This window comes from Hyaena hyaena, unplaced genomic scaffold (assembly GCF_003009895.1).
Source record: "Hyaena hyaena isolate Hyena2069 unplaced genomic scaffold, ASM300989v1 scaffold_74, whole genome shotgun sequence".
NCBI lineage: Eukaryota > Metazoa > Chordata > Mammalia > Carnivora > Hyaenidae > Hyaena > Hyaena hyaena.
The window spans coordinates 3,498,279-3,523,033 of record NW_024080706.1 but is presented as its reverse complement, the minus strand read 5'-3'; the positions used below and the strand labels follow the sequence as shown (position 1 = coordinate 3,523,033).

The following is a 24,755-nucleotide window of genomic DNA, read 5'->3' as shown; positions in this document are numbered from 1 at the left end:
ATAGGAGAATTTAAAAAGTATCTTAAGACACATAAAAACAATATGCAAACTTAAGGGATGCAGCAAAAGCAGTACTAATGGGTAATTTTATGATAAATGTCTACATTAAAAAAAGAAGTATTTCAAATAAACAATCTAATTTTACATTTCAAAGAACCAGAATAAAAGAGAACCCCAAAACCAGGAAAAGAAAATAATACAGATTAGAAGAGAAATAAATAAAATAATAAATTTTAAAAATCAGGAAAAAATCACCAAACTAAGTTATTTTTTTGAAAGAATAAATTAAACAAAAAAAGAGAAGATCCAAATCAATAAAATCAGAAATGTAAGAAGACATCACAATGGATGCCTCAGAAATGAAAAGAAGCAACCACACACCAACAAATTGGATATCCTGGAAGAAATGGATAAATTCTTAGGAACACACAAGCTGTCAAAACTGAAGAAAGAAGAAACAGAAAGCCTGAATGTACTGGTAACAAAGAAAGAAACTGAATCAGTAATTGAAAATCTCCCAAGAAAGAAAATCCCCAAACCAGATAGCTTCATGGATGAATTCTACCAAACATTTGAAGAATTAATATACCAACCCTTCTTAAATTCTCCCAAAATACAGAAGAGGAGGGAATACTTCCCAACTCATTTTATGAGGTCCACATCACTCTGATAACAAAGTCAAAGATGACACAAGGAAACTACAGGCCAATATACCTGATGAACACAGATGCAAATCTTCAATAAAATTCTAGCAAACCAAATTCAACAGCATGTTGAAGTTTCATACATCATGACCAATTGGGATTTATCCCTAAGCTGCCAGATGGTCCAGCATATGCGAATCATTCAATGTGATATATCACGTTAACAGATTACAAATGAAATTCACATGTTCATCTTGATATGATGTAGAAAATGCATTTGACAAAATTTAACATCCATCCATGATAAAAACTCTCAACAAAATAGGTACACAAGATAACACCTCAACACAATAAAAGCCATATACAAAAAGCCCACAGTAAACATCAGTCAATTAAGTATAAGGCATGGATGCTCATTTCTTACTACTGCTGTTCAACACAGTGCTCAAGCCCTAGCCAGAGCAATTAGACAAGAAATAAAACACATCCAAATAAAAAAGAAGTGAAATTATCTGTTTGAAGATGACATGATCAGATGTGTAGGAAACCATAAACACTCAACGAAAACAGTTAGAACTAATAATACAGTAAAGTTTCAGGACACAAAATCAACATACAAAAATCAGCCATATTTCTAACACAAAAAACAAACTATCCAAAAAGGAAATTAAGAAAAACAATCCCATTCACAACGATTACAAAATTTTTCAGGAAAAAAAAAATTTTTTTTTTCAGGAATAAATTTAACCAAAGATGTAAAATATTTGTACACTGAATATTATAAAACATTGATGAAAGAAATTTAAAAAGACAGATAAGTAGGAAGACATCCTATGTTTGTGGATAGAAGAATTAACAGTTAAAATGTCCCTCTTACCCAAAATGATCTACCAGTTCAGTGCAATCCACATCAAAATCACAATGTACATCTCGACAGAAATAGAAGGATAATCCTAAAATTCATATGAGCCACCAAAGGCCCTACACCCAGAAAATCATAGCTGAAGCAATTCTGAGCAAGATGAACAAAGCTAGAGGCATCATGCTTCTTGATTTCAAAACCTATTTCAAAGTTACAGTAATCTTAACAGTACGATACTGCTATAAAAACAGACATACTGGTTAATGGATCAGAATAGAGAGAATAGAAATCCACACTACTACAGCCAACTGATCTTCAACAAGGGTACCAAGAATATATAATGGGGAAAAGATAATCTTCAAAAAATGGTACTGGAAAAACTGGATATCCACATGCAGAAGAATGAAATCATATACAAAATCTCATGCTATATACAAAAATCAACTCAAAATGCATTAAAGACTTAAACATAAGACCTGAAACCATAAAACTACCAGAAGAAAAACCACAAGGGAAGAATTTCTTGGCATTAGTCTAGGCAGTGATTTTTTGGATATGACACAAAAAGCACAAGGCAACAAAAGCAAAAACAGACTACTGGAATTACATAAAGTTAAAAAGCTTCTGCAATCAAAGAAATTAATCAACAGAGTGAAAACTCAATCTACAGAACGGGAGAAACATTTGCAAACCATGTATCTGGGTGGGGTTAAAATCCAAAATGTATCAGGAGCTTGTACATGTCCCAGTAACAAAACAAAACCAATTTTAAAAGATGGGCTAAGGACCTGAATAGATTTTTTGAGCAAGATGACATACAAATAACCAACACATATGAAAAGGTACCCAACATCACTACTCATCAGGGAAATACAAATCAAACCCAATGAGGTATCCCCTTATGCCTAGTAGAATGGCTATGATCAGGAAGACAAGAGATAACAAGGTTTGTGAAGATGTGAAGAAAAGGGAACCTTTGTGCTACCTTAATCAACTAAGAAAGTGTATCATATGTTTAAACAAATCCACGCTATGATGTGAACTACCCTATTAAGGTAGTGACCATCGGGATCCTTCCATCATAAAAACATATTTTGCTCCTTGTAATTAATGTTATCTATAGGATGAAATTTCAAAATCAGGCATCTTCCCCCCCCAAAAAAAAAATCTTTTTCTTTGAATCTCATTTTATTGCTTATCTTTCCTAGAATGGAAGCTCTAAAAGCAAAGTTTTTGTCCTTTTTCTTTATTGTTATATCTCCAGGGCTTAGAAGACTGCTTAGCACACTGTAGACCTTCAATAAATATATTTAATAAATCATCACTAATTAGTTGGTTATCATCAGTTGGTAACATCTATATTCTGTATGAGACTGTGAACAACCAAAAGGCAAATGTGAGGTTTCTGTCACCTCAGTACTGCCAGAAAATAAGCACAGACTTGCTTAATGCTATTTTATTTTAACTTATAAGGACCACAAGTAATCAGTTTATAATATATAGGCCTGACTTGGTGTTTTTATCTATAGAGGGTTAAAAATAATATACATTTATTTAATTATATTACAGTAAGAAATAATGGAATTATTTTAATATTTCTTTTTTTAATGTTTTATTTATTTTTGAGAGAGAGAGAGAGACAGCGTGAGCAGGGAGGGTCAGGGAGAGAGGGAGACACAGAATCTGAAACAGGCTCCAGGCTCTGAGCTGTCAGCACAGAGCCCGACACAGGGATCAAACCCACCAACGGTGAGATTGTGACCTGAGCCCAAGTCGGATGCTTAACCGACTAAGCCACCCAGGCACCCCTTAATATTTCTTTTTCATTTTTAGAATTTTTATTTGAGAGAGAGAGAGAACACGACTGGGGAAGAGGGGGAGATAGAGAGAGAGAAATCTTAAGCAGGCTCCACACTTAGCACGGAGCCTGACATGGGGCTCAATCCTACAACCCTGGGAACATGACCTGGGCAGAAATCAAGAGTCAGACACTCAACTGATGAGCCACCCAGATGCCCCTAATATTTCTTTTTAAAATAAAAGATGAGGAAAAATCCTAATTGGAAATTCAAGGCTTTCAGGAAAAAATTAATGTCATATTATACATGAACTTTTGTCAGCTTTGTTTTGCTAATTTACATGTTTAGTGGACATTTTACTAATATAATGCTAAAATACAAACTATTTAAGATTTTAAAAATTTAATTGATCTTTTAAATTTACATCCTAGTTAGCATATAATGCAACAATGATTTCAGGAGTATATTCCTTAATGCCCCTCACCCATTTAGCCCTTCCCCCCTCCCACAACCCCTCCAGGAACCCTCTGTTTTCCATATTTAAAAGTCTCTTATGCCTAACTATTTTTTAAATCAACACTAAGTTACTTTACCTGTAACGCTTTTAACGTTTCTTTCAATCCTTCTATTTCTTTCTCTTTTATTTCCGTAGCAAGTTGATATTTTCCCTTTAAGTAAAAACCTGTATTTCAGTACTTTGCAATGTAAATGATATTATTTATGGGGAAAATATAAAAGCTCAAGAACCAAAACCTTACTTTAAAACTAACATCTCACAGGCTTTAAACTTGGATGTGCACCAAAACTTACATTTCTAATGACTTCAAAATATCATGAAAGAACAATAAGACTTTTACAAGATGACAAATATCATGAAATGAAAAATCATTACAAATCATTTTATCAGTAGAGCATTCCTGAGAATTTATGGATACTATATAATTATTTAATTCATATAACTAGAATAAATAGATCCTAATTAATAAGATATATACAAGTATATTTGTTTTATAAAAGATATGAGAATTTTTAAATTTTTTAACATTTTATTTTTGAGAGACAGAGCATGAGCAGAGGAAGGACAGAGAGAGAGAGAAAGACACAGAATCTGAAGCAGGGTCCAGGCTCTGAGCTGTCAGCACAGTGCCCAACATGGGGCTCAAACCCATGAACCATGAGATCATGACCTGAGTTGAAATTGGATGCTTAACTGAGCCACCCAGGCATCCCAGGAGAATTTTTGAAAAAAGTGTTTATAAATAGTATGTTCATTGATAAAATAAAAACATGTATTAACTATTAAATAGGGAAAATATTTAATGCCAGGTGAATTTCTAGGAATGCTCAGTGTTGTATCTTCTTTTCCAGTTGCATCCAGTCTGCATCCAGATGAAAATCACTTTAATTTTTTTTAAATAGATAATTACATTGATAAAGCACCAAAAATATGGTTAATAGAAACACTGCAACAGAGTATAAAAAACATTAATTTGGGGGCTGATGAGATATGGGTTCTAGTCTCAACTGTGCCACTTCAAAATGGGAGCTTCAGCAAGTCATTTAATCTTGCTAGGTTTCAGGATTATCAACTGTAAACTAACAGGTAACTTGAGTTCCTTGGGTCTTTCTGTTTCTAAAATTTCAAACAAATTAACATTCCCCATTAGTTTATTGTTAGTGCTTTTCATTATGGTTGACAAGTGATAATTAAATGCATTTAACTATGGTTTAAATTATTAAAAAATTAATGAGTACCTTTTCTTCTTCCAAGGCATACATCTTCATTTGCAACTGATAAACAATTTTAAAAATTAAAATACAGGTAAGTAAACAGTTAACAGTGATTTACACTGGCCAGTGACTATAAAAATATTTTACACATCTATATTGTTGTGACTTAATACAATGTGAATGTGCTACTTTTACAGTTAAGAAAATAATGAAAGATATAAAAGAGCCAAAAGCCAGTCTCCAAAAGAAATGAACAATTTAATCAAATTGATTTAGAGACACCAAATACCCTTGAAAATTTAGTTTTTCCTTCCAGAAGTTTGTTTTCTTCAATGCTTCAGTACTTTGCCATTTACTCATAATTAATAACATGCAACATTTTCTGAAGGCGCGCTTCTAGGAAATTAGTATCATTTGTATTGGCATTGACATATCTTCTGAAATTTTTTAAAAGATGCATGTAGCAGTCAAATAAATAGGGATATTTTAAAACAGGAACCAAAGTAAACACGCCAAAGAAAACTAATTAAATATCCCAAGTAACACGAGGCAACCTGAGCAACTTGCCCAATGATACTAGGCAAAACTGTCAAGAAATACAATTTTCCTTTGGAACTCTCCGTCTCATTTTCCATATCCCTTACTTCACTCATTCAAGAATCAAGAAAAGGAGAGTGGTAGGCAGGGGAGAAGAGGAGAAGAAACAAACAAACAAAAACAAAGGGAAAAAAGAGCCCAAGAGCATTTTTCTCCATTACCATTCAGATACCTGGATATTCTTCTCTTGCCCAAAGTCCCTGTGATAAGCATGACACAGATTTGCCCTCTCCTACAGAATACTATGTGGTATATTTGGCTTAGTCTTCAAATAAAAGACTAAAATGGTGAGGTCATCTCAGACTAAGGGGAAGAAAGTTTATCATCTGCTTAAACAAACCCACACTACAGTGTGAATTACAAATAACACTGATCAACTAGTGATTTACTTTATATAGGTATATTTTTTAATTCATTTCTCTTTCTAAATACATACACACTTAAATAGAGACAAAAAAGAGGTAAGAAAAAACGGGGGAAATGGTGATGCTGGAATAGGTATAAGGAAAAACACTTCCTGAGAATATTTTCCATGAGCATATTTGAGGTAATAAAGATGAGCTATAAAACTCAAAATAACTGAAGGAGTTGCTATTCATTTCTTAAAAATCTTTTACATATTATGTTTTTCTCTGCTCTCAGGTGCTGATAGTATTTATGGAGACTTCAGTCCATAATAGTCACATCTGTGCATCCTTCACATCTCTCTACATGCATCTCAGCTTTTCCTCATAGTTCTATTTCTGGCTTGGATAAAGGAAGAAAGCAGAAAAGGTAAGATCCTATAATACTCTAATCAAAGAGAAAGGGAAGAAGGGAGAGAAAGAAGAAAAGCACACTATATCTAACCTAATTTACTTAGGACAGATGAAAACACATTTCCAAAGAAAACAGTTTTCCAATTTCTTTCCTTAACTAGCTTGTTCTACTACATTACACTCTTTATTGTCAGTTGTGATTCAAAATAACTTTATTTCCTGCTTCCATTAAAAACTCTTTTTGTCTGCCGTGAGTATGCAAAATTTAGCATAATATTCATATGGGAGCAGAGGAAATGAAATATTTGAAACTATGGTGTTTGTCCTTATTAAATTACCTGCTTTTTAAAAGCCGCCATTGCTTCTTTGTGTTGCTTTGCTAACGTTTCCTTTTGATTCTGAAGAGTTTCCTATTTTAAAAAGTATAAAAAGTTAAAACATAAATTTGAGCAACTGAAAGTTTTAACTTTAATTGGATTCACAATTTAAATAAAAGTTAAACATAGTTATTGTATGTTATTATTGTATGCTCTTGGAATACAACTTTAAACCTATTGTAGGACTTTGTAATTGTCATGGAATCAACATACAATAATTTTGCTTCCAGTTGCTTTTCATGATAAAATGCATTGCTTTAAACAACTATAAACATGGCTGACTCCAAAGCTTTCTTCAAGAAAATACCTTTCATCAAAAGTTATTAAAATTAATTGTACACAATTAGCTTATAATCTTTTAGAGTTCCCAAAGAAACCCATTTTATTGTCTAAGCACAAATGTTCACATGACAACATGATTCTTTAAATTCACCAAAATATTTTTTTATAAAATCCAAACTACCACTGGGTACTTTTTTTAAATACACATGTATGATTCCATTTCTTTTTTTTCCTTCTCTCCCTCTTTTTTTGATAGAAATTGTGTGTTCTGTTCTTAGATTCAAGATTTCAAACTTTCTTTTTCTATATTTACTGAATAACTCTCATAGTTTAAAACCCTTAGATCTAAAAGTGGGAACCACTTCAAATGTTTCTGTTATTTGACTCCATGTTTCTAAATATATGTTGATTTATCAGTTTAAGAATTTTACCTACTGACTTCCTATTATGATAGTTGGGAGTTTAGCTTTTTGTACAACCATTACCTAATTGTCTGTTTTCTCTATTCTTCCAACACAGTTACGTAAAAATTGTGACTTACTTCAATCTTCAATACTTATACTATCATGATTGTGCGATTTTTATTCAATGCTCAGCCATATAATGTACCATAATTACATTTCTATCTAACACAGCTTTTTAATTTTTTCTAAAGTTAGCAATTACTTTAAAATGTTCTAATTCTTGGGGCACCTGGCTGGCTCAGTCAGAAGAGCATGTGACTCTTGGGTCTTGGGGTCATGAGTTTGACTCCCACACTGGGTATAGAGATTAAAAAAAAATTAAACTTAAAAATATATTTCAATTCTTACTGCTAAATTTAAAAAATAATACTGCTAGTTCCCAGATGTGTATCAAAGATTCATATTCTCAAATGAAAAAAATAAATTGAATGGAAAAAGCAAAGTGAGAAGATCCCAAGAATGGCTTAGGAAATCACAAACGGCAAAGGAAACCAGACAGGTTTAGAAAAGTTGTAGATGTTGCCTTTCAGAGGCTATTGGCCAGTTTTCTGTGAAAATAATTTATACTCTAAAGTATTTCCTCAAACAAGCAAAGAATTTATTGAGGACCTCAGGGACAGGTTCTTTGAGGAATACATTCTTTTGTTTTTAATGGTTTATTGTTAAGTTGGTTTCCATATAACACCCAGTGCTCATCCCCACAAGTGCCCTCCTCCATGCCCATCACCCCCCCTCCCCCCCACCCCCATCAGCCCTCAGTTTGTTCTCAGCATTCAAGAGTCTCTCATGGTTTGCCTCCCTCCCTCTCCCCAACTATTTTTCCCCTTCTCCTCCCCCACGGTCCTCTGTTAAGTTCCTCCCAATCCTCCTATACGTGCAAACATATGGTATCTGTCCTTCTCTGCCTGACTTATTTCACCCAGCATAACACCCTCTAGTTCCATCCATGTTGCTACAAATGGCCAGATTTCATTCTTTCTCATTGCCAAGTGGTATTCCACTGTATAAATATACCACATCTTCTTGATCCATTCATCAGTTGATGGACACTTAGGTTCTTTCCATGTTTTGGCTACTGTTGAGAGTGCTGCTATGAACATTGGGGTACATGTGCCCCTATGCATCAGCACTCCTGTATCCGTCAGGTAAATTCCTAGCAGTGCTATTGCTGAGTCATAGGGGAGTTCTATTGTTAAGTTTTTTGAGGAACCTCCACACTGTTCTCCAAAAGGGCTGCACCAGTGTACATTCCCCCAACAGTGTAGGAAGGTGCCTGTTTCTCCACATCCTCGCCAGCATCTAGAGTCTTCTGATTTGCTCATTTTAGCCACTCTGACTGGCATGAGGTGGTATCTCAGTGTGGTTTTGATTTGTACTTCCCTGATGATGAGGGACGCTGAGCATTGTTTCATGTGTCCGTTGGCCATCTGGATGTCCTCTTTGAGAAGTGTCTGTTCATATCTTCTGCCCATTTCTTCACTGGATTGTTTGTTTTTCGGGTGTGGAGTTTGATAAGTTCCTAATAGATTTGGATACTAGCCCTTTATCTGTCATTTGCAACTATCTTTTCCCATTCCGTCAGTTGCCTATTAGTTATGGACTGTTTCCTTTGCTGTGCAGAAACTTTTAATCTTGATGAAGTCCCAATAGTTCATTTTTGCTCTTGATTCCCTTGCCTTTGGGGATGTGTTAAGTAAGAAATTGCTGCGGTTGAGGTCAAGGAGATTGTTTCCTGCTTTCTCCTCTAGGGTTTTGATGGTTTCCTGAAGTAGATATCACCCCTAACTTTCCGCTCACTTTCTGTGAACAGCCTTAAATCTGGAAATAAGAGATTTAATATGCAACAAAAACTATAGTGGGTAATAGCCCCATCACTAGATCTCCAAATCCAGATGTTCAAAAAGCCTTACAACAAAAGCAGAATAAACTGGAAGTCTTACATATAAAAGAACTTAATGTTCCCACTCCAGTCATCAAGCACTGAAGGAGTGAGCCTTTTGGTAAAGACACTTGTAGATATTTATTATAAACAGAAAGGGCACTGAGGAAAAACTCTCCTGAACTAGCTAAGGAAATGAAAGGGAAAAAAATCAAGTAGGCAAATCAATGATACTGTTCTGAGGGGAAATCATGCACCCAACTTCCCATTTTATCCTCAAACTTGCAAAGAAAACTTTCTGTAAATATTAATAAGAAATCTTGCAAATATTTTACTCATACCATTAATCCTGCCATCATCACATAATCTCTTCCTCAGAGTCAATGAACTACTCAGAGAGTGAATATCTCTAATAATCCAGAGATACTCCCCACTGTTTCAGCCTACAACTGTTATCCTTGGACTCTCAAGTGAGACACATTTTCTCCTTTATGTCACCACACCCATTAGCATCGGAGAAAGGAATCCGCTATGTAAACAGAATTGCAAAATTAAATTCTTGTCTGATTTTTTTTTTTTTTAGATCTCTGAGAATTTTTCTATTTGTAATCAGATTACAGCTAATTTGGATATTGACTGCTGGTACCTTTGTATATGATCAAACTAAATTAAGATCTCTATGAAGTGGTACTCTGTGTGGGCAAAATGTCTTACTGATATTAGCAGCAAACCTCCACCTTACTTTACATAATATCTCTAAAACCAGAAGTTAAGAATTAAAGCCAATAGTCCAAAAGCCTAATAGAGAAAGGATGAATCACACATTATTCCAGTCTTCGAACAGTGTTGTCTCCCAGTCAAGAAACCCAATAGGTGAAGATAAAGATCTGTTCAAGACAAATAAATAAAATAACTGTGATCCCAATTCTTTGTAGTACAAACCCAAATCCTATTTTATCTTCAGTGCTACCTGACTCTACATACTTTACCACTATAAATACACATTCTGCTTCCTATAGTGTCCCTTTTAGATCAAGATAGTGTGACTGTTTTGTCTTTGGAAAGTCAACAATTTATCTAGATAGCTATGCCTCAGGGGTTTACTGAGGAACCTTAAGGAACTTAAATTTCTTTTCTTATACAATATGTGGGCAAGTTTTCGTTGTTCTAAAGATGAGAAGAGCTCTAAGACTGACTCCATTTAACTACTTACTGCTTTAGCTCAAAAAGGACATGAAAAGTCCAAAGAAAGTTTAGAATTTTGTTAGAATAAAATACATTATTTGGGTATGATTTATCCAGTGGGGATAAATCTATCATTCATGATAAATAAGAAGCTGATTACTAACAGACAATTAAGTTTTCTGGATTTAATTAGCCACTATAGATTCAGGGATCCAAACAGTTCTGAAACCGACATATCTTTATATAATTTAAGTCCTCAACAATGGAACCTCTCCCTTAGAGATGGAAAAGGACAGGAGACAATAAGTCAAAACCATAAGAAATAAAGATCTCAAGTAAAGGTAAACACATGGGCAATTTTAAAAGCTAGTATTATTATAACTCTGGTTTGGAACTCCACATTTTGCTTTCTACATAATTTACATGACTAATGCATTTTTTAGAATTATTAATTTATGGTGACACTGCTGCTGCTGTTGTTCCCACTCACACTGCTGTTGTCCAAGGCAGCCAGCGCAGCCATTACCTGGCTGCTGCCGGCAGAAGTTGCACTCCCACTACCTCCAACAAGCTGCTGCACTGCGTGGGCAACCACACCACTGGGCGAGAGGCAGCAGTGGGGGGCAGTGCCTGGACCTTCAGGGCCAGCTGCCACATCTGCAGGCCAATGGTAACCATGCAGCCAGCATCCTGACCAAGGGCTGCTGTGCAAGCACAGAGCCAGCAGGGCGCCCCTGCCCCTGGCAAGGCTGTCACAGCAGCAGCCCTGTCTGTAGCTCCGAGGGGGGCGGTTCGGGATCTGAGCCCTTGCTCAGGCCCTGTCCTGGCCACACCCTCCCCCCCCCCCCCCCCCCGCAGCCCATCCAGTGTCAGCCCCAGGGCAATAAAGACAAGTCTCTGTTAGTGTAAAAAAAAATTTTTTTTTAAATTTATGCTATGGGGCACACAATACATATAATGTAATAACAACTGAACGGGGTGTGGATAGATAGAGCTGTAAAGGAGCAGAGTACTTTTAGGTTGCTGAAGTTAAGCTGATATAAATTCAAATTAGAATGCTATGATGATAGATGCTAACTATAACTCCCACGGTAATCAAAAAGAAAATAGCTATAGAATATACACAAAAGGAAATAAGAATTAAATTTCAATGTTTTACTACAACAAATTAACTACACACAAAAGGTAACAGTAATGCAGGAAATGAGGGACAAAAATGCTGAAAGGCAATTAAAAAACAAATACCAAAATGATGGAAAGTAGTCACTCCTTATAAGGAATTACATAAATGTAAATAGATTAAATTCTCCAATCAAAAGCCAAATATTGGTAGAATGAATAAACAACATAAGAACTATAAGAAATTCACTTTAGATCCAAAGACACAAACAGGTTAAAATAAAAGAATGCAAAAAGATATTCCATGCAAATAACCAAACAACAAAACAGAAAGACACAATGGAAAATAGACTTCAAAAAGGTAGGGCACCTGGGTGGTTCAGTGGGTTAAGCCTCCAACTTCAGCCCAGGTCATGATCTCCTAGTTCATGAGTTAGAGTCCCACATCAGGCTCACTGTTGTCCGCACTGATCCCTCTTTGGATCCTCTGTCCCCTCATTCTCTGCCCCTCCCCTAAGCTTGCACACGTGCATAGCTCTCTCAAAAAAAAGATTTTTAAAAAACACTGAAAAATTTTTCAAAAGGTGACAAAAGACAAGGATATTATATATTCATAAAAGGTTCAATACAACAAGAAAATGTAACAATTACAAACACCTAATGACAAACCTATAAAACTATATAGACAAAAATGGACAGAATTGAATGGAGAGACAGATAACTCTACAATAATAGTTGGAGACGTCAATAACACATTCTCAATAATGGATAGAACAACCAGACAGAAGTAAAGGAATAGAGGACTTAACACAGTAAACCAACGAGATCTAACAAATATAAAAAACACCCTACCCCAAAACAACAGAATACATATTCTTCTTAAGGGCACATGGGACATTTTCCAAGACTGATCATATGGTAGGCCACAAATTAAGTCTCAACACATTTGAAAAGATATATATCATGCAAAGAGTCTTCTCTGACCACAGTGGAATGAAGAAATCAATAGAAAAAGGAAACTTGGAAGATTTATAATTTGTGGAAGTTAAACAACAAACTCTTAACCAATGGATTAAAGAAGAAAATCACAAAGGAAATTAGAGAATACTTATAGATAAATGAAAACAAAATGCAACATACCAAAAGTTATGGGATGCAGCAAAATCAGTGCTTCCAGGGAAATTTATAGTTATATATGTTTACATTAAAAAACAAGAAAGATCTCAAATCAACAATCTAACTTTACACCTTAAGGAACTACATGGAAAAGAACAAATTAAACTCAAAGGTAACAGAATAAAAAATAATAAACATCAGAGCAGATATAAATGGAAAAAAGGATAGAAAAATAGGGAAAATCAATAAAACCAAAATTTGTTCTTTGAAAAGATCAAACTGACAAGCCTTTAGCTAGATTGACTAAGAAAAGAAAAGACTCAAATTACTAAAATCAGAAACGAAAGTGGGAGCGTCACTACTGATTTGCAGAACTAGTAAGGTATATGAGAGTTCTAGGAACAACTGTATACCAACAAATTGGATAACCTGGATAATATGGACAATTCCTAGAAATTTCCCTCCAATAATTTGCAATGCCACTTTTATCTGTCACTAATTTATCTTATGATCTGGCTCTATTTTGGGACTCTATTATGTTCTGAGGAATACCTATCCAAGTACACAAAGTGGCCAAAGAATACTTATCCATGTAGACAATTAAAGTAGCACCAAGCTCCTTTAATTATTATCGTTTATATTTAAGAATCTAGTGTAGCTACTTCATTCTGTTCTTTTTCAAAAATCTTCCAGACACTCCAATATGTTTATTTCCACATAAACCTTAGAATTAGCTTAAATACCACAAACACACTCTTGGACATTTAAATTGGACTGTATTAAATCTACTGATTAACTTAAAGACTTGGATAACTTTATATTGTTGACTGTCTCTAACCAAAAGCAAGATGAGTTTACATTTTGAAATCGGCACGGAGTTACAGTTTGCACTTGGTGTTTATCTGTTTTGTTCTCTCCACAGACAGGTCTGTTTCAGTTCTATGCCTCATAAAATCCGACTCTAGTTTTACTCCCAAATTCTACACACCTTGTGGGCCTGTTTGGTTTCAAATTCCCATCATTCCCAATTTGAACTATCCTCTGTCACTTGAATTCTGATTCTGATATGTTACCTCCAAATTTCTGTTTCAATATTGTCAAATGGTGAAAAGAGGGGGCCATCAAAATTAAGATTTCAATCTTTAGCTGTTAAGATTACTTTGGTGGAAAGGCATGAGAAGCACTATCAAAACTGCTTCTATATATATAAGGCTAGAGAAAGTTAGATCTGTTACTGTTTTTTAATTTTTAGATACGGTATGTAACAACAGCCTGTGAAAATAAAGTACTATTCTGAGGTTTTACTTCTTAAGAATTATTTTGATTCCTCTATAACACATGTTATTAAATAGACCATAGTAGTTTTTAGCATTATTATCTGAAAGCCTGAAAAATAAATTTTATTCTCAGTGTTATTGAGGCCCAAATATTATTAAAACAATTTTAATGAGAATTCTTGAGACTTTTTTTTTAAGCTTATGTATTTATTTTGTGTGAAAAGGAGAGAGAGAGAATCCCACCAATGTGGGGCTCAATCCCACAAACTCTGAGATCATGACCCGAGGCAAGATCAAGAGTCGAACACTTAACCAACTGAGCCACCCAGGCACCCCTCTTGAGACTTTGTTTAAAATGATGCACAATCCCCCAAATATGTTTAGGAAATTCAAAAATTAGTTTTGCTATTAAGGATTAGAATACATTTAAATAGATGCTAACAACACTAATCTGAAATAAAAATTAAAAATACTTACTTTTTGCCATTTAAGTTCTTGTGTCTCTACAATAATTTTACCAATCTGCTCTTCATATTGAGTTTCTGCTTCCTAAATCAAAAGAGAAAAATGATAGGAAAATTAGGACTTTAAAACTTTTCATTTCAGCTCTTTCCAGAGAGATAAAAAAGAGTATCCTCCCACACTTACAATATCCTCCCATGTCTGAACAAATTGCAAATTAAATAGACAAACCTATTAGAGAACTGAGGTTCCAGATCATTCAATTAATCCAAGCTCTGGATAACTCTCTCCTTCAGGGAGAACAGAACTATAACATTTGCTTACCTGAGACGTAAACCACTGAGTAGTGAGAAGAAAATTCAGCTAAAAGTTCCTGAAAAACTGCTAAAGGCAGAATGTGTACTAGTTTAAGAAGGTGAATTCCCAGGGGCCCCAGTAATAAGAAGGTTTTATATCTTTTATCAGGTTTTTGTTCCAGGAAGCTCACCAGCTGGTTACAGGGAAGGATGGGAAGAATCCAAGAACCTGAGAAGCTCTCCCCTGTGGTACTGGCTGGGAAGAGTAGAGTAGTCAAAACCCATCTTCCCTATTTCCCCTACGGAGCAAGAATCTTAATCTGCAAGGGAAAAGACAAGAAAAACTGTATCTAAGAACACTAGTGGAAACCCTCCACAGCTGGTAAAGAGGACTAAAAGCCACCGCTGAAAACTCTACCTAGACAGCCTGGTCTTCCTCATCTCCCATAAGGAAAAAAAAAACCTAATCTACAGAAGAAGGGGCAATAAAACCTACAGTAAGAAGGTACCTGTGGAAAACCACTGTAGCTGGAAACAGGCTAGGAAAATAAGAAAACAGCTCTGTCACTGGAGGAGGAGTAGGAATACATGGTAGGTCCAGCACTGAAAACAAAGAAGGGATCAGAACCCTTGTGAAGACCTCACCCTGAGTTGCAGGTACACCTAAGAACTGAAGCTTAATAAAATCAGAGAATTCCCCTACTCTCCCACCTGCAGCCACCATCTGAAGAACAAGCATCAAATAAAAAGAACAGGGAGATCAGGTGGGGGGAGCTGCAAAGACAGACTTTCTCTGGAAAGCAGCACTAAAGACCCAAAGCCAAGAAGGAAGTAGTTATTTAGAAAAATCCTCTGATTTTGTTTAAAATCACGTAATACTCCTGAATTTGCCTATACCATAAACATAACGTATCACTAGAGAAATCTGAAGCTTCTGTTACAAAACTCAACAGGTAGACTTGAAAAGTGCCTGCAGAGCTGAAGGTACGCCTCAACACACAGAGAAAGCCCTTCTGTAAAAACTGGGAGTTTTTTAATTTGGGGCCCAGGTATTTAAGGAAATCTCTGCCAAAGCACTAGCTGATCATTAAGTTAGGAGCACCATGGCTTCAATGGCCACACATGACAGAAACAGCAGACTTTACAAAATTATTTCAGAAAAGTCACTAAACAAACAATGGCAATAAGCAGCAACTCTGGGGAGGGAAAAATATCTGATTTTCAGAGCTGCCACATATTCAAAATGTCTATGTCCCATTCTCAACAAAAAATATGAGGGATGCAAAGAAACAGGAAAGTGTGATTCCCCACACAAGCAAATAAGTTAAAAAGAATATTCTCTGAGCAAGACAAAGACTTTACATCAATAATTTAAATATGCTCTAAGAGCTACAAGAAACTTTGTACAAAGGTACAAAGCAGCATTAACAATAAGGAAATGCTACAAACAAGTTTATGCTCATAAATTTGACAACTTACAGAAATGGATCAATTCTGCAAGACCTCAATATAGACAATCTAAATAGCCCTATAACCACTAGTTTAAAAAATCCCCAAAAATAAATGTCCAGGCCCACATGGTTTCATTACTAGAGAATTCCACCAAAAACATAAATAATTGACACCACTTTTACACAATCTCTTCCTGAAAAATAAAAGCGGAAGAAACACATCCAACTCATTTGACTATGACACCAAAACTAGACAAAGACAGTACAAAAAAACTAAAACCAATACCTCTAATAAGTTTTGACGAAAAAATCCTCAGTAATATATTAGCAAACAGAATCCAACAATGTATAAAATGTTATATACCACAACCAAGTAGAATTTATTCCAAATATACAAGGCTGATTCAACATCAACAGTACGATGATGTTTCTCACCATATCAATATGCTAAAGAAGAAAAACCACATGACCACATCAATTGACACAGAAAAGGCAACTGATGAACCCCAACACTCTTTTTTTTTTTTTTTTTAAATATTTTTATTTATTTCTAGGAGAGAGAGAGAGAGACAGCATGAGCAGGGGAGGGTCAGAGAGAGAGGGAGACACAGACTCCGAAACAGGCTCCAGGCTCTGAGCTGGCAGTCAGCCAGAGCCTGACGCGGGGCTCGAACCCACGAACCGCGAGATCATGACCTAAGTGAAAGTCGGACGCTTAACTGACTAAGCCACCCAGGTGCCCCTGAACCCCAACACTCTTGCATGATAAAAACTCTCAACCAGTTAGGAACAGAGGGAATTACCTCAATTTGATAAAGAGCATTCATAAAAAAATTGCCCTGAACGTCATATTCAATGATAAAAGACTGGATGGATGGATAGACAGTCAAGGAAAGAAAAAAAGAAAAGAGAGGAGAGAAAAAAGAAGAAGAAAGGAAACAGACAGAAGTAAAATTGTCTCTATTTGTAAATGACATGATTGTATACAAAGAAAACCAAGGAATCCATAAAAAATTTCCCACAAATAACTGAATTCAACAAGGTCTCAGGATACAAGATCAACACCTAAAGTATCAATCATATTTCTATACACTAACAATAAAAATGCAGAAAACAAACTTTAAAACAACACAATTTAAAATCACTCCAGAGAAAATGAAATACATAGGTGTACAACTTAACGAACATGTTCAGGATCTGTATCCTGATACAACAACATGGATGAATGAGAAGCTTTACCTAAGAGTACATACTGTAGGATTCTACTGATATGAAATATTAGGAAAAAAAACTAATTGTGGAAAAAAATCAAAAGAGCGTTGCCTCTTGGGGAGAGACTAGGGGTAGAACTGGCCTGGATAGGGGCATGAAGGAAATTTCTGAGTGAGTAGAAACATTCTGTACCTTGATAAGGGTTTATATTATACAGATGTATGCATCTCACCAAATGTACAGTTAAGATTTGTATTTTATTGTATATAATTTTTTTTTAAATTTCTGAGAGAGAGAGAGAGACAGCGTGAGCAGGGGAGGGTCAGAGAGAGAGGGAGACACAGAATCTGAAACAGGCTCCAGGCTCTGAGCGACCTGTCAGCACAGAGCCCGACGGGCCTGAACCCACAAACCATGAGAACATGACCTGAGCCGAAGTCAGACGCCTAACCAACTGAACCACCCAGGTGCCCCTACTGTATATAAATTTAAGGGTAAAAAGCTGTAAACAAATACTGAACTCTACTTAATGATATGTAGTCCGAAGTACTTAGGAGGAAGAACACCAATGTCTGTAATTTACTCTGAAATCACAAAAAATGAAGTTGAAAGTGGGATAAATTGATGGATAGATAGGTGACTAAGCAAGTACAATAATATGTTAATGGTGCTTGAGTGTTCACCGTCAAATTCTTTCAATTTTGCTGTATGTTGAACAATTTTCACAACAAAATGTTTCAGAGAAGTCAAAGAGAATGTTAACAGATAAAATACATGTTTTTCTTATGAAATATTTTCCTTATGACTCTCTTACATGTTCTTTTATTTTACACAAACACACTTGCTCATGCTATGGTATTCAATAATAGGCTTTCATGAAAGTTGTCACATTTAAAATGCTTTCAGCAGCAAGCTGCAACAACGAACCCCAACTCACAATGGCTTATGGGACTTACCTCATATGACAATGACCCCTAAAGGCAAAGTGCTTCTAGAATTGACTTTCAGTGGCTCAATAATATCATTAAGGACTACTATTCTGCTCATCTTTTCATTTTCCCATTATCTAAGTGATTTTCCTTAGGCTTTACACTCCTTGGCTGCTTTAACTGAAAGCATTACAGACAGAAAGGATATTAACCTGCAGTAGGAGAGGGTAATCTCTTGATAAAAGAATAACAGAGGTGCCTGGGTGGTTCAGTTAGTTAAGCATCCAACTTCAGCTCAGGTCGTGATCTCATGCGTGGTTCATGAGTTCCAACCCTGCATTGGGCTCTGTGCTGACAGCTCAGAGCCTGGAGCCTGCTTTGGATTCTGCGTCTCCCTCTCTATTTGTTCCTCCCCCACTAGTGCTCTGTCTTGCAAAAATAAACAAGCATTAAAAATTAAAAAACAAAACCAAAACTTTTCCCAGAAGTTTCCCAACACATCTTCTAATATCTCTTTGCCATAACCAGGTCACATGCCCACTCCTAAACCAGTCATTGACAAGGGGAATACACTGGACCTTTATGTGTAGTTAAGACCAGTCAGGATCTACCTGAGTCACATTGGTGAAAGGTGAACCCTAAGACACAATCATGGTTCTTCCAACATGGAAAAAGCAATGAAATGTCCACCAACAGGGTATGCTGTGCAATAATCAAAGTGACAAGAAAATATAAACTCCTGCAAAAGATGTTATCTATGGTCAAAACATACTGAAAAAGAAAATAAGTGTATATATACATTTGTTTGGAGGTGGGGTACCTATTACATATGTATCTTCCCGAAGTACTAGATTGAAAACATTTCTTCACATGGGCCAGGTTACACACTTCTAAGTGGCTGAATGGGTTCTGTCATCTTACTGTGATTTAGATATTGTTCTAGGCACTTTTTATATATTGTTTAATTTAATCTTAGGAACAATTTTTTGAGGTAAGTACTCTTATTATCGCCTTTTATAGATGAGGAAACTGGATTAGCAAGAGAATAAGTAATTTGCCTAAATTCACACAGCAGGTAAACATCAGAGTCAGAACTTGAACCTAGATCATCTGTCTCCAAAGTCTCTTAAACACATCCCTTTAGTACCTCTAAGAGACTGTGGATGCTGTAGGACAGCTGAATTTAATCTTCATATCCCACAGAAGGTAGAAAGACATTCAAGATTGTATTATATATTTTATCTGTTTTTAAGTTTATTCATTTTGAGAGAGAGAACACACATGCAAGCACGGAAGGGGCGGGGGGGGGTGGAGAGAGAGAACCCCAAGCAGGCTCCACACCAGCAGTGCAGAGCCCAAAGCAGGGCTCAAACTCACAAACTGTGAGATCACGACCTGAGCTGATACAAGAGTCAGGTACTTAATTGACTGAGCCACCCAGGTGCTTCCATATTACCTATTTTATTTGGTAAAACATGACTTAATTTGGTAGAACATTTCAAAACAACGAGAAATATATGTTGAATGGAAAAACAAAAAGTTAAGGAATTGCTACAAATATTCTCATATTAATATTTTTCTATTTCAGAGATTTTTGTAATAAACTAAGTTGAATAATATGAAAATAGTAAATTCTAATTAGGAAAGAGATTTTGTAAAATATGAACTTTTACGCTATTCCATGCCTATTATTGATATTTATCTTGAATACTCTTCAGCTAATCAAAGAGTAATCAGTATTTTATTAAACAACATGAGAAACTGAATTGGGCAATTTCGTAGGAGGTGGATTATGAGTCTGAGAACGAGAATAAAAGTATTCAGTTACAGTTTTGGCTGCTTGGACATGTGCCTGCTGTATGTACTATGTCCCTAAATCTGTTCAGGGTCAAGAATTGAAGAGACCTGACCAATACACAGCACATCTTGTAAAACTACAGCCTGAAGCAAGCACTTTAAAAAAAGCATGACACTTTCTAAAGGTTATAAAGAGTAAATAAACCATCAAATTACTCTTTTATTGTTTTTATAAAAACACTTAAATCCTTGTAGTCCTAAGGCAGATAATAAAAAATAAACACTTTTAAGGTTCTATATTCTTGGATACTTTATTGAAGTTAGAGATGGGATTTTCTTACCAAATTTACTACATTTTCCTCATTGACAGTAAGAATTTTTATTAATAACTTTTGAGAGCTGCTTGAAGAAATAATGAAAGACACAAATGAAAAGTTCCAATAAAAAGATAATTTTTAATATTAAGCATGAAGTTAAGTTAGAATCCTAATAGTATAAGTGTTTATAATAATGTTACCTTTCAGTATTGTAGATAATACCCATTTTATCAGTTTTCCATGTGGTATAGAGATATATACTCTACAAATCATTATAATTACAAAGAGGTTTGATTCTATTCACAACATAACTAACTTTATGGGGCACTAAAATGCTGCTTAATGTTATTTACCACATACTATACCACTAATTATATCCAGTTTTCCTTTATAATTTCCTTAGCAAATCATTGCAATTTTAGAATACCCAAATTTCCACTGCCTTTTATTTATTGCCAATTTAAAATTCTAAAATTTCCTTCTCTTCAGATATTTATTTAATGTGTTTTCTCTGAACTCCCAAACTACTTTCTTCATAATTCTAATATATACATTATATATATATATAATTAAATTTTAAATTCTCTTAGGGCAAGACTGAGTAGAATGCATATTTTAAAAGTGAAAGTTCTGTGGTAGAGATCGTCTATCCTCATTGTATAGATGACTTGGCTGAGAAATATATTTTGTTCTGGAGAGTTTGGGTGACCCAGTTGGCTAAGCATCTGGCTCTTGATTTCGGCTCAGGTCATGATCTCATGGTTCATAAGCTGGAGCCCCACATTGGGTTCCACGATGATAAGGCAGAGTATGCTTGGGATTCTCTCTCTCCCTCTCTCCCTCTGCTCCTCCCCTGCTCTCTCTCTCTCTTCTTTCTCTCTCAAAATAAATTAAAAAGAGAAATATATTTTATTTAAAAATGCTTAACCTGCTTCCTATTTTTAGAATCTAAAAGATTTCATATTAAAGTCTAGATTTCTAGTTTCTCTTCAATAATTAGAAGAACTGATAGTACAGAGCCCATTTTTCTATGGCAACACGTTTTTGGAGCTGAATGGCAAATATAGGTTAAACTGAAGACAGAGACTCTCTAGTTCAACACAATTCCTACTCTATTGGTATCACATATCAACTACCTGAAGGAAACTGAATTTGTGACCTCTCTGCTATAGATTCATCTCTACCCATCAGTTATTATGTAATCTGATGAGGGAATCACAAGAATTGTTGTCTAACTTCTAAAAAAACCACACATTATGTATTCAATACAAATTTATCTGTTAACTGAGATTATTTATTTAAAGATCATTATTTTAGGGGCACCTGGGTAGCTCAGTCAGTTAAGTGTCTGATTCCTGGTTTCAGCTCAGGCAGGTCATAATCTCATGGTTTGTGGGACTGAGCCCCACATAGACCCTGCTTGGGATTTCCTCTCTCCCTCTCTCTCTCTGCCCTCCCAACCCAAAAATAAAAAAATAAACTTTAAAAAAATTATTAATTTAAAACTTTTGAACTTTTAAAAAATATCACCACCAATTTATGTCTATATGGGAAAAAAATGAGCAACTTTGTTAATTACAGCATAGTTAGATACTGAAGTACAGTGCAGTGGAGTAAGAAAATCTCTTTCTTTGACTTTATTTTATGGTCTACTGTTTTTTGCTTCTTTAAAGAAATTTTACTATGGTGCCTGGGTGGCTCAGTCAGTTAAAGTATCCCACTCTTGATTTTGGCTGAGGTCTCACAGTTATTTATATCTCACAGTTTTGTGAGTTTGAGCCCTGTGTCCCTTCTTGGGATTCTCTCTCTCTTTCTGCCCCCACATCCAATGCACTCTCACTGCATTCTCAAAATAAACTTTACTATCTAACCCTTTATGGTATGGCCCAATTTTATGTTTACTCCATTATTCACTCCAGTTAATTCATTATATATGTGTGTGTATTTAATTAATTCTTTTTTAAAATATTTTTATTTATTTCTAGGAGAGGAGAGAGAGAGAGTGAGCAGGGGAGGGTCAGAGAGAGAGGGAGTCACAGACTCTGAAACAGGCTCCAAGCTCTGAGCTGGCAGTCAGCACAGAGCCTGACGTGGGGCTCGAACCCACGAACTGCGAGATCATGACCTAAGCGAAAGCCGGACGCTCAACCGACTAAGCCACCCAGGCGTCCCATTCATTATATATATTAATAGAAGAGCATTAGCAAGGAGTAGAGAGATCGGAGTACTAGTCTCTTAAAAGCTCTGGGTAGGATGGGCCTGACTTGGTTACTTGGTCACACCTGGATGAAGGGAAGCTAAAATATGTCATCTCTAGCTGGGTTGCCATGTTCTCAGCTAAAATCTGGAAGCTTATGTTGCTAAAAGAAATAAGGGATATAGAGATATAGTGCTACAATTAACAGTCCTGCCCACTTGGCAAGAGACAGCTAATTGCAAGTGTCAGCGTGAAATGGTATATCCTGTGCTGTGTGAACGCCCACCTCTAACTTTCCCTCAATACATTTAGTAAAATACACATTGCTCAAAAAAGAAAAAAAAAAAAAAAAAAAAAAAGCTCTGGGTAGCACTAGAAGCTATCTCAAGTCACTTCCACCTCTAGAAGCTCCGCATCAGGCTCTGTGCTGACAGTTCAGAGCCTGGAATCTGCTTCAAATTCTGTGTGTGTGTGTGTGTCTGCCCCTCCACACTCATGCTCTATCTCTCAAAAGTAAATAAAACACTAAAAAAATTTTTTAAAAAATAACCAGACTGAAACATGGGCAGAAAAGGAAAAAGAAAAATACAGACAAAACATTCAATAATGATATGAGATTTGAACAAGATAGAAAAAGTTGCCCAATTTAATATTCATAGAATACTGCATGAAAGAAAAAATATGTATTGTTTTCAAGTTCATTTATGCTGGCATATTTATCAAAATTCATTATATGCTTGGCCAGAAAGCAAAACTCTACAAATATTGAGTGACTGAAATTATATAAAGAACGTGCTATCTGATATAAAATTATGCTTGAAACCAATAGTTTAAAGTTAACAAAAAATAAAATATTTGTAAAAGAAGTAGTATATTTCTAAGTAAATCATGAGTCAAAGAAGAAATTACAATGAAAATTAGAAAATAATTTGAACTGAATGATAACATAAAATACATAAAAATTTGTGGGATTTAGCTAAAGCCATATGCCAAGAGAGAACTTTTTAGCCTTAAATGCATATTGGGGGAGGGAGGGAAACTTTAAATAATCAATTTAATATCCATCTCCAAAGCCCAAAACAAAAAGAGCAGCAAATGAGAGGCACTGGAATGGCTTAGTAGGTTGAGCATCCAACTCTTAATCTTAACTTCGGCTCAGGTTGTGATCCCAGGGTGGTAGGATCAAGCCCCACGCTGGGCTCCATGCTGAACGGGAGGCCTGCTTAAGATTCATTCATTCAATTCATTCATTCACTTCCTCTCTCTCCCACCTCTCTCCCCCACTTGCTCTCTCTAAAACAAAAACAGAAATTAAAGAGCAAATATTAACATAAAACAAATATGCAATAGAAAGAATCAGCAATGCCAAAATTTAATTCCCTCTAACACAATTGATAAACCCTTAGAAAGACTGACCCAAAATTCCTACTCATTTATAATCTCTGCATAAGTTACTCCTTGCATGAAGCTTTCCTCATTACCCACCTAGTTAATTTAGCGGTGTCCTTATCTATATTCTCTATATAGCATATACGTTATGTTATAAGGTATTATAATCTCTAAAATTTGGTATAGTAAATGTACAGTAAATGTTAAATAAATGACCAAATATAGTCTTACATGCGTAATAACTCTTAAAAATAAAAAAAAAGAGCCCTTAATTTGTACTATGGTATTTCTTGACTTTCACGGTTTCAAAGTCCTAATTTTTTAAACTTTTTACTTTGAAATAATTAGATTTACAGAAGATTTGCAAAGTTAGTAGAGTTCATATGTAACCTTTGCCCAGCTTCCTTAACATTAAAATCTTACAGAAGTAAAGGTAAGAAAATAACATTATTACAATACCATCAGACTACAGAGTTTATTCAGATTTCACTACAGTTTATTCAGAGTTTATTCATTTTTTCCACCAATATCTGTTCCAGAACAATTTGGAAAACCATGTTGCATTTAGTCATTAAGCTTTTCTTGTCTATGATAGTTTCTCAGTCTCTTTTTTAT

The 24,755-nt window shown here is 35.3% G+C and overlaps 1 protein-coding gene across 11 annotated transcripts in view; it reads right to left on the bottom strand.

Moving 5' to 3' along the window:
• CCDC73 (coiled-coil domain containing 73) overlaps positions 1-24,755 on the bottom strand; it is a 147,856-nt gene that overhangs the window by 70,559 nt on the left and 52,542 nt on the right. For 6 of the 11 annotated variants that reach the window (XM_039233392.1, XM_039233400.1, XM_039233391.1 and 3 more), the window contains 4 exons: positions 14,568-14,639; positions 6,730-6,801; positions 5,061-5,096; positions 3,899-3,973 (listed from right to left, as the gene is read on the bottom strand). In XM_039233392.1, the coding sequence (XP_039089323.1) occupies positions 3,899-3,973; positions 5,061-5,096; positions 6,730-6,801; positions 14,568-14,639 (255 nt within the window). The remainder of the gene's footprint in view (positions 1-3,898; positions 3,974-5,060; positions 5,097-6,729; positions 6,802-14,567; positions 14,640-24,755) is intronic. The other 5 variants (XM_039233397.1, XM_039233401.1, XM_039233396.1 and 2 more) reach the window with 4 other exon arrangements.